At 44.2% G+C, this 10574-nt stretch overlaps 1 protein-coding gene across 1 annotated transcript; it reads right to left on the bottom strand.

Moving 5' to 3' along the window:
- Window positions 1–845: 845 nt before the first annotated feature.
- On the bottom strand, window positions 846–8729 carry ZNF892 (zinc finger protein 892). Its single transcript, XM_068565138.1, has 4 exons — window positions 8701–8729; window positions 5705–5807; window positions 5111–5197; window positions 846–3140 (listed from the first exon to the last, which is right to left on the bottom strand). The coding sequence occupies exons 2-4, from the start codon at window positions 5799–5801 to the stop codon at window positions 1861–1863; spliced, it is 1464 nt and encodes a 487-aa protein (XP_068421239.1). The 5' UTR covers window positions 5802–5807; window positions 8701–8729; the 3' UTR covers window positions 846–1860.
- Window positions 8730–10574: the final 1845 nt, after the last annotated feature.

The raw sequence follows: 10574 nt of genomic DNA, 5'->3' as shown, positions 1-10574 counted from the left end.
AATTTTGCCTCAGGATGAATGATACTTCAAGTCTCACCCATATCTCATTTATGTGATATTTAGATGAGACTTTGAACTTGACTTTAGAGTTGATGCTGCAATAAGTTAAGACTTTGGAGGTTGTTGGGAGGGAGTGGATGTATTTTGCACGTGAGAACATGAATTTGGGGGCCAGGGACTGAAATGCTATGGACTGAATTGTATCCCACCAAAATTCATATGTTGAAGTGCTAACTTCCAATGAGACTGTATTTGGAGATAGGGTTTTTCAGAGTAAATTAAGGCTACATGAGGTCATAAGGCTGGATTCCTAAGCGGATAGGACTGGTGGTTTTACAAGAGGAAGACAGCAAGCGCTTTCTCTCTTTCCATGCTCAGGCACCAAGAAAAGGCCACGTAAGGACACAGCAAGAAGGCAGCCACCTGCAAGCCAGGAAGACAGCCCTCATCAGAGACCAAGGCCGACACATTGATCTTGGACTTCCAGCCTCCAAAACTGTGAGAAATTAATCTCTGTTGTTTGAGTCACCCAGGCTATGGCACTTTGCTAGGGCAACCCATGCAGACTAAGATAAAAACGTACCAAAGAGTAAGTAAACAGAGTCTCAGGAACCTGTGAGACTAAAGATCTAACATTTGTTAGAAGGGGTGGGGGTGGGGGCTGAAAATGTATTCAAAGAAATGGTGGCTGAGAATCCCCCAAATGTGGCAAAAGACACACACCTACAGCCTCAAGAAGCACAGAAAGCAGGATAAACTGAAAGAAATGCACACTAAGACATTACAGTCAAACTTGTAACCACTAAAAACACAGTACTCAAAATATTTGCAAAAATAATCTTCAAAGTTTCAGTGAAAAAAAACAAATATAAAGATGTCACCTGCCTCTATTCAAGAGTAAAATGATGAAAGGTAAGGATTTCTAGTGTTTTCAAGTTGTTTACAACCTAATATGCAGCGTCAGTTCAGGTCTACAGCTAAGTTAAACGATGGTATGAAAAAGCCTAGGGTACAAACTACATACAACTGAGGCAAATTTTTATAAATATGCACATTCTCAGGTAACTCAGCTTAAAACAGGTTGAAAGCATCAGAGGTCCCTTCTGTAGTCTCCCTTGCTAGGTTGTCAGTCTTGACCCTTGGAGTTAATGTGATTCTTAGTAGGTAACTTCTCAATGAACATGGTCTAAAAGACCAAAAGTGCAGAAGTGGACTTGCCAGGCCAACATTCCTTGGCTTCAAGGTGGAAACTTTGTGACCAACTAACAAGCCTGACTGATATTTTTGCTGGTTCTTGGTACTCATTTGAGTAGTTATCTCAATCAACATTTCCTGAGTTCATCCCCCAGCTCTTTTTGTCCATTCTTATTATCCACCTCCTAAGTGCTCTGGTATTTAAGACCACAGACAACGTCCCTTCCACCACCACTCTCAACCCTGTACAGGTTCACTGTGAATTGCCAACCTCTTATTTCCACCCTTGCAACTTGCCTAAAAGGACCATTTATCCCTTCAAAACTTCATCTCCTTAGCATTATGAGACCACCTACCCCAGCCAAGATGGCCTCTTTCCATCATGGCACACCCTATTTCTCTTGCAAGGATTTGGTAGCTTACACACACATTAGGGTGTTGGAAATAATTTTCCCCTCTCTCCAGGGAAATACACAACGTCCTCTGTTACTTTAAAAGATGTAAAACCCTTCTTTCACACTCTAAATAAGCTATGTCCCATATCAACAATGACTTCTCAATTCAATCTTTTTTTGTAACACAGTCTTAAATTCCTTTGTGGCCCTCACAGCATGTATAGTAATTGTTCAATAAATGTGTTCTGAATATACTACAGGTACATGACCTTTATCCAGTATGAATTCTCTTTTGCTGGCCAAAGGCTGAATGCTCACTAAAGGCTTTTCCATATTCCTTGGTTTTCCCTCCAGAATGAGTTTTCTGATGTTGAGAAAGGGATGAACTCTGGCTGAAAGCTTTTCCACATTCCTTACACTTATAAGGTTTTTCTCCAGTGTGAGTTTTCTGATGCTTTGTAAGAGATGAGCTCTGGCTGAAAGCTTTTCCACAATCCTTACACTTGTAAGGTTTCTCTCCAGTGTGTGTTCTCTGATGACGAATAAGGGCTGAGCGGTCACTGAAGGCTTTGGCACAATCATTGCATTTGTAGGGTTTCTCCCCAGTGTGAGTTCTCTGGTGTTGAGTCAGGGCTGAACAGTAGCCAAAGGCTTTCCCACATTCATTACACTCATAAGGCCTCTCCCCAGTATGAGTTCTCTGGTGCTGAATAAGGCCTGAACGATCACTAAAAGCTTTCCTGCATTCATTACACTTATAGGGTTTTTCTCCAGTGTGAATGACCTGATGCTGGGTAAGGAATGTGCTTTGGCTGAAGGCCTTCCCACATTCATTACACTCATAAGGTTTCTCTCCAGTATGAATTCGCTGATGTTGAGTGAGGTATGAACTCTGATTAAAGGCCTTCCCACATGCATTGCATTCATAGGGTTTCTCCCCAGTATGGATTATATGATGCCGAATAAGGGCTGAGCGGTGACTGAAGGCTTTCCCACATTCGTGACATTTGTAAGGTTTCTCTCCCGTATGAATTCTCTGGTGTAGAGTAAGGTGTATGCTCTGACTAAAGGCTTTACCACATTCATTACATTCGTAGGGTTTTTCTCCTGTGTGAATTCTCTGATGTAAGACAAAAGCTGAGTAGTAACTAAAGGCCTTTTCACACTCATTACACTTCCAAGGCTTCTTTTCTGCACAAATTTTCTCATGTTTCATTAGATCTGAATTTTGTTTCAAGTTCTTTTTAAGTGAATCACAATTGTGCCGTCGTTCTCCTTGCTGCTGAACAAGTAACGTCCTCCGACTAAAATTTCTTCCAAATCCATCACACTGGTAACTTCTCTCCCCAGAAGGTTTCTTCTGAGGGACAACCTCTTGTATTAAATGTTTCTCATGGTTTTCCTGCTGACTCTCTAAAGAATCCTCACATTCACTGGAACTTTCCTTTGGAAATCTCTCTATTAACACCCCGGTGTTAACAGGGGCTGATTCTTCTTCAGAAATGTCCTGCTCTGGAGTTAGCTCCTTGCATTCCGGTCCTGTATCCCAGTCTCAAAGAAACAAAAATACAATGTATCATTTCCTACACTGAGAGAAAAATAATTGCTGTGGTAGGAAAATAACAAAACAAACAAAAAATGCTTACAGGGGACTGAGGAACTTGTAAGTTCTCAAAAATAGTCCTGCAACCTTGAGAGAGCATGAGAAAAGAAAGATGACTGGGCAAAGCAGTGCTCAACATTCCTGTATCCAGCAGGGGAGGAAATGAGAAAGAATAACAGAACAAGACTAAACAGAGGTGATGGGGGAAATAGCAGATAAGAAACAGGGTCTGGTGGAGACTGGACTGGGATCTGAAAACGATGGTCTCCCATGCATTGCCCACTGTCACCACCTCACCAGAGCATCATGCCCTGAGAATGTCCATCACTAGCTGATCTTACCACCAATCTTTTCTTGTTCCAGTATGTCCCAATCACTGCTAGCAGACTAACCTTTTAAAAGCCTACCTCTTACACAAAAATCTCTGTTGGTTCCACTGTCTCAAGGTGAGACACAAATCCTAGAAGCTAGCATTCAAGGTAGTCCAGATCTACAAATTCAATTAGTAATTAAAAAGCAACTGATCATCTCTGATCGTGCCACACCGAGCAAATTGGAAACAGCAAAACAGAACCAACCTTTACAAAAAAATAAGTAGTGTGTGGGGAGGGGAAGGTCAAATTCCCACATGCTCAGATTGGTCCCCAACCTGTCAGGACTCCTGCCCCCCAAATTCCAGGCTTCTTAGGAAGAGTTTGGGGGAAAACCCTGCACTGCTAGAAATGTTTAAATATTCTAGGCTTAAATGGTCATTAATATCCATTCCAACCATGACTCTACATGAAATAAATCAATACAATATAACATTCTCAATGACGTATCATAATCAAGGAAGTGGCTAGGATTTTAAGGATAAATAGGTAGAAACAGCTTAAAGGCAAATGGACTTTTAGCTAAGGGGAGTGGAAGAATTGAAGCCCCAAACATTTGCAGAAAACACATGGTTAGCGGAGGATAGTCAGAGACTTGCCTGTCTCGTGTTAAGGGTTCAAGTTGAACAGAGAAGATAAAATGACTAGGCAGGTAGGTCTTGAAGGCAGGTAGAGGAATACAGAACTGGCAGAGTAAACAACTCACTGTGGGAAATCTGGCAGTATTATGCTGCCTAATTAGACAAGGATAAGAAAGTATAATTAAAAGCTAAAGAAAGTATAATTAGCTGGTAGTCTACTGCAGTATCCAGTTTGACAGAAGTGATAGGCTCAAATCCACGACATCTTTCAAAAGAAAAGTTAGCAGGACTTAATCATTAGCTATCATTTGCTTAGCATATAGCCAGGTACTGTTCTAAGCATTCCCTTGGGTTATTTCATTTGATCCTCACAACAACCCTATGAGTTAAGTGCTACCATTACCCGCATTTTACAGTTGGGGAATTTGAGTCACAGAAAGAATAATTAATCTGTTAAAGCTCACAGAGCTAGTAAGTAGTTCAGATTGGCTTTGAACCCAGGAAGAGTGGTTCCAAAGTCTGCACTCTTAACCACTATGCTATGCTACCTCCACTTAGAGAAGAAGGCAAGGGACGACTCAGAGATCAATTTATAGTCATTGTTCTGAGACAAAAAGTCACATTATCCTGCAGAGATAAAATAACACATATGAAAAAACCTGTTTAGAGCCTTGCACCCAAACAAATTATTAACAAACATTAAAATGTTGATTTCATTTCACCTTATTTGGGAAAAAGAATTGGTTTGAAAGGGTGGAAAGTACTGACTTTCTAAAAAATAAAATTATGACTCTATAACAGATCAGCATCCACAGACCTGGAGTATGGCCCAGGAGAAAGGCACTTCACTTCAACCTTTCCATGGGTCTAGCGAAATCTGGAAAGGCTCCTCCACAAGCACTGCAAAGACTTTTTTTCCCACTGACCATCTGGGTTTTACGTTCACTGTTTCCAAAAGTCACTCACCTGGACTAGTTGCTTTTGAGACTTCTCTCTCCAGCTCCTCCCCACATTCCAACCGAGAGATTACATCAGGCTTGGAAATTGGAAGCCCTGTTTGTGGAGAAAGAAAAAGGAGTCTGGTAAAGAGCTCAGTGCTAGCTCCTTGGTCGTTAGAAAAGACAGTCAGTATAAGAGAGAGAAAGGTCGGTTCTGGATTTCTCCCTCAAAAGCGCTCAGAAGAAGGTAGGAAGATTGATATGGGGTCTATTTGAGTTCAGAATAATTGAATGACTTGTTTTTACCTCTCCCTATTAAAAGAATAAGCACCCATCTCTTAAGAGGTGTTTTTATTAGAACTTTGTCTCAACATCCTTGGTCAGGGAGTAGGGAAGAAGGACGCTACCACCTAGGCAATTACGATATAAAGGTGTCCACTTCTAACTCTAGAAGGTTTAAACTTATATCCAGAAACAAAAAGAAGAAATTGCCCGCATCAGACCTTACACAGGGATTAAGAATCTTTGAATCTAAGAACCTCAGAGCTCCTAGGAACTGAGGAAGCAAAGGTACCACACTGGGTAAATTCCCACACTGGGTGTGGGCCGGGGTGATGCTTACCCAGCAAGACCAGATTCCTATGCTTCTCAGGCACATCTCCTTGAGGAGCGTTCAGCTGCCCCCACTGGGTGACAGCCTCAGCCATATCCCTGATCATCGACTCCTGAAAAACGGAACACATCAAGTGCTCACCAAGGGACGTCCTTCCAGAAGCCTCTGGGAAGGACTCAAACAGACAGCATAAGAGGAGAAAGACAGGAAGGACAGGAAGGTTAGACAAAACGACCTCTACCGTCCCTTCCAATACTAAGATTCTCTGGTGTATTTGGAGTCACAGACTCGCTCCTTACCTCCACGCATCAGAATCGCATGTAACCTGCAAGTGCGAAGGAACACCTGCAGGGTAAAATCTGAAGGTACCAAGTTACTAGTTTATGTGGTGAAAAGTTAAATTATAGAACTACAGAAATCCTTACTATTTGGCAATAGTGGAGATATGGGAAAGTGGAGATATGGGATATCTCCCAGTATGGGATATGGGAAAGTGGAGAAAATATAATTATGAATGAAGTATTTTCTTTATGGTATGGTTTTAGAATACAAGAGATTCAAGAAATATGAATTATTTTTCTCTCTCGTTTTCCTTTGAGAATAAAATCAGTCCAATATATTTTCTAAAAATTAAGATGTTTGCTACACATGTCACAGTATATAGATTTGTAAAACAGTATTTCAAGCCCAAATTATCAGAGTTCCGAAAGTGTTCTTGCCATTTCTCCCCAGTCAGTCTGACCACTCTCCCACCCGCCTCCACCATCTACTCTCTAACCCATCATACACTTCTCCTCCTGCATTCTCTGTGCTCCAGTTGCCGGCTGCCCTTTGGCTGCTTGAAATGTATGTCATACTCCCTCCCTTCTGCCCCTTTACACGCATTGCTTCCTGTCCCTGAATGTTCTCCCCTTGCCCCATCCTTTCAGCTATCTTAATCCTACTCACACTTCAGATCTCAGCTCAGGGGTTACCTCCTCAGGGAAGCCTTCCCTGACTCTCTGGGTGGTAGCACCATGTTCCTTCCCTCCTCTTGGGTTATGCACACATCAAGGGGACTTTGTGATTAACGTCTGTCTGTCCCATTAGACGCTAACCTCCAAGAGAGTAGAGGCCAGGTTTAATTTTGCTCAGTGAAGCAGCCCTAGTCTCTGGCACAGAGCAGGAACACTGTGAATATTTGTCAAAGAATTAAAAGAAGGTGAAACACTTGAACAAGAATTAAGTTTAAATGGGGTGTTCTATAAAAGTGTGCCTGGGAACAGAGGTGGGAGGGGAAGAGAAGTGTATCAAACATTGAAAACATTACAGGAGTGTTTACTTTACCTTACCTTAACCTAGATGACATGCACAAAGTTTAGATCATCTACTAAAATGTAGGGAGAGTGAGCAGGGTGTGTAATGCTCCTTTGAATCTAGAGCTGAATCGGTTTACTGCTGATAAAACAAATGTCTAATAATTGTTCTAACTCTATTAAAAATTTTTTCTATACAACTTCAATGTAATGGAGTCACATTGAAACAGACCAGTCCCTGGGATGCTAGCAAATGAACCAGTCATGGCTTTCTTTGAAACACCACTTTTGCCATAGCCCCTGAATATATATGTATATACATATATACATGTATATATGTATACACACACACGTATATATGTATACATATCCTCCAAAACCAAGTGGTAAAATAATTCACATCATGACATAAAGTTAAGAGAACTACCTACTTTGAAAATCCCCTGCTCAAAATAATTTAAATCTTTTTCTAATACTTGAACTATGAAATCACTTCCCTTTTTATTTAAGTTATGGTCCCTTAAGGCCACATGCCTCAGGAGTGCTCAACACAAGCCATGCAATTTGTACAGTCTCTTTTCTTTACAAACAACGCAGCAGTAACAGACTACCTAGCAGTTCCTTTCAGACTTTAGTTCTGAGAAAACCTCAGCAATCATACTCATTTAAGGAGCTGCTGCTCAGTGTGAGTATGTGGGGGGCTTGAGGGCACAGGCAGACCAATCACGCACTGTCCAGCAGATGCTACTGACTCTCTCTCCTCTTCCCTCTGAAAGAGATCTACCAGTTCACATCAGAATCAGTACTGGTGTTTCTTCCTAGAGTTTTGCATGGATTGTCAGCACCTGGATGCTGTGAGGCAGGTCTGAGGTTGACAGGCAGTCCCAATGCCTTTACCACGGGGTCTGCCATTCTGCCAGTATCCTAGGCCAGGTCCTACAGAAGCATCTTGACTAATCTTCTCTCTCCAATCATTCACAGCATGCTTCGTCTTGCTGGGCCTCTAAAAACTTTCATGGGGCCTCATCTGCCTTTGGAATAAGATCCTGTGTGGATTTTTCCTGTGGTCTGGCTACAACACGCCTACACTTCCCTCATCACACTCCAGCTCACTCCACAGTGACACACCTTCTCCCTGAAGACCTCTGACTCTCTCATCACTTGGAGACTTTTTGCCAAAGCTGTTCTCCCTCTTGGAATATTCCTATATTCTATTTTCCAACTACCTACTCTCTCTTGTCTTCCAAAATGCAGCTTTTATCCCAGCATTTTACCCCCAAATACTCTAGAGGATGGAAAACCTCTTCTAAGGTCTTTTATGACTTGTCTGTACTAGTAATTTCTCTATTAAAAAATATATATATATATATTTCTTCTTGCTGTTTAACTATTTTACTTATCTATATCATTTCCTCAGTAAACTTCACAAGGCAGAGGCAACTGGCTTTTATTCCTTTGCATCTCGCCAGGAGGCCAATTACAGCACTGAAGAGCTTGTAAGTGTGCATCTAGCACTAAGCGGATAGAGAAGTGATGCCAGGAGGGAAAGTTCTGTCCATGTGAGGAGCATTTACTATCAGGTTCAAAGCTCATCATTTTATTAGGATGAAGCCAGTGGTCTAGGAACCACGGCTGAGCAAGTCCATAACAATGCTAGAAACCATATTCACGTTCTGAGAACAGAAAAAAAAAGAAGAAATTTAAACCCACCTGGGATGCAGGGGTCAGCAGCACAGTGGTCAGGCCATTTTCTTTTGGGTTTCCAGCATGGGGAAGGTCTGAATTCTCAGAAAGTGACCCTACAAGTGGAAATAGGAGCCACAGTGATTACCCTTGCTTGCAGTACACTCACAGAAACTGCCACACACAACTACTTGTCACCTAAGAAGAGTCAACACAGGGAACCAAGGGACAATCCCACAACATCTCTTATACAAGACAGTCATGACCATGGCTGCCTCAGGTTCCTCCTATGCGCCTCTGCCCTTAAACTCCAGTAGAACTCTGCTACGAGATCCTGGACACTTAAATACATATTTCCATTTCTCATCTGCTGAGTGTAGTCAAAATAATCTCAAAGGCTCGGTGTGTCAATCCGTGCCTCAATGAGTCACTCCTGTTCTATTCCAGGCTCACAGGATGAAAGACTAGTTAAATTCTTTTTGAACATTGGCTTTTCAGATACAAAACTGGCTTTCTCAGAAAAGCAATGGGCCTGTGGGGAAAAAAATCCAAGTACTCTAAACAAATCCTGTGACTTCTCGAATCCTCACTTTCCCCATCTGCCAAATGGGTCAAATATGATAGTCTCCTTCCTCCATAACCGCCTTATGAGGTTCCTGTGAGAACAAAAGAAAGTCATTATCAAAAGCCAAATTGTCAGATCTGGTGATTTGGGGGTGCAAGAGGCATACTTCATCCTAAAGACCAGCAGGGCAATGTAGGTAGCGGGCTCCCCTTAAACCCCAACGTGAGACCAACTGGTAGGAATGGGCTCTCTCCCGGAGAAGTGATGCTTGTCCTTCCAGAGCTTGCCCCAGCCAGAGGGCAGCCTTTCTCCTCTTTTCTCTCCAGCAGGCGGCATCCCTCCGAAATTCTCACCTCTGCCCTTAGGCTCCATGGCGACTTCCTCCCCGCCGGCGCAAGTGACGACCGTGGGAGAATGGCGCGACGAACGCACTAGGGGCCGGGGGTCCACAGCTCTAGTCCGCCCCGAGGCCCGGGAACACGCGCGCGACCCTATAGCTGGGCAGCCCCGTGTCCTCCACCCGGGGGCCCTCCACCGCCCTCCTTCCGGCCACTCAGACTCAGAAGGACATGCGCTCAGCCCTCCCGGAGCCCAGGCTCGACCTCGCGAACAACACTGTGGAGGCCCGGCTAGCGACAAAGGCATCTAGGAGCCGGCTGGGCCGAGTCGCGCCGGCCCGAACTCGCTAATGAACTACAGCTCCCAGAATCCTCCGCAGGGCGCGGCGCGCCTTACCGGAGGACGCTTCCCAGAGGACCCCGCGGGGCCGCCTCTGCCCCCGGTCCTGCGTCTCTGCGGTGGCGCGCGGCCGTGCTGGGTCTTTAGGAGTGCTCGGCCCCTCGGAGAGCTCTTTCCTGGACGCTCCAGGGGCCGCCCCTTCCTCAGTGTGTACTCTGGGCTTCGACCCCGGAGGACGTGTTCGGCCGCGCCAAACCCCGCCTCGAGAGGGAAATTCACGCCCCGCAACTGTAACTGGCAGAGGGCGGCGCCCCCGCTACCCACCCAGGATTCCTCCCTGGCTGCTGTGCTCCCTCGGAGGGAAGGCGCCCGCGTTCCAAGGATGTTCACCCCACCACGTCGCTTCCCCTGTACTGCGCCTCCACGACCCATTGTCGGGGGGCAGAGATTACCTCAAGTAACCAGGGATGTTTATTCCATGCTGCACCTCGAAATAATGAAAAGCAGAATCTCAGTCCCGGAAAGCACCTCAGTCCGGTCCCCAAGAAGCTATTAGTTAATAGTTGGTACCGCTGACCTTAAGGTGCCTGGAACATGAAGGTCTTTCGAACTCCCAAGGAGCTCTAGGAAACGTCAGCTGCGAGTGGGGTTATCTTCA

The sequence above is a fragment of the Eschrichtius robustus genome, chromosome 15 (assembly GCF_028021215.1).
Source record: "Eschrichtius robustus isolate mEscRob2 chromosome 15, mEscRob2.pri, whole genome shotgun sequence".
Classification (NCBI taxonomy): Eukaryota; Metazoa; Chordata; class Mammalia; order Artiodactyla; family Eschrichtiidae; genus Eschrichtius; species Eschrichtius robustus.
Note: the sequence above shows the minus strand (reverse complement) of the source record. Positions and strands in the feature narration are given on the sequence as shown.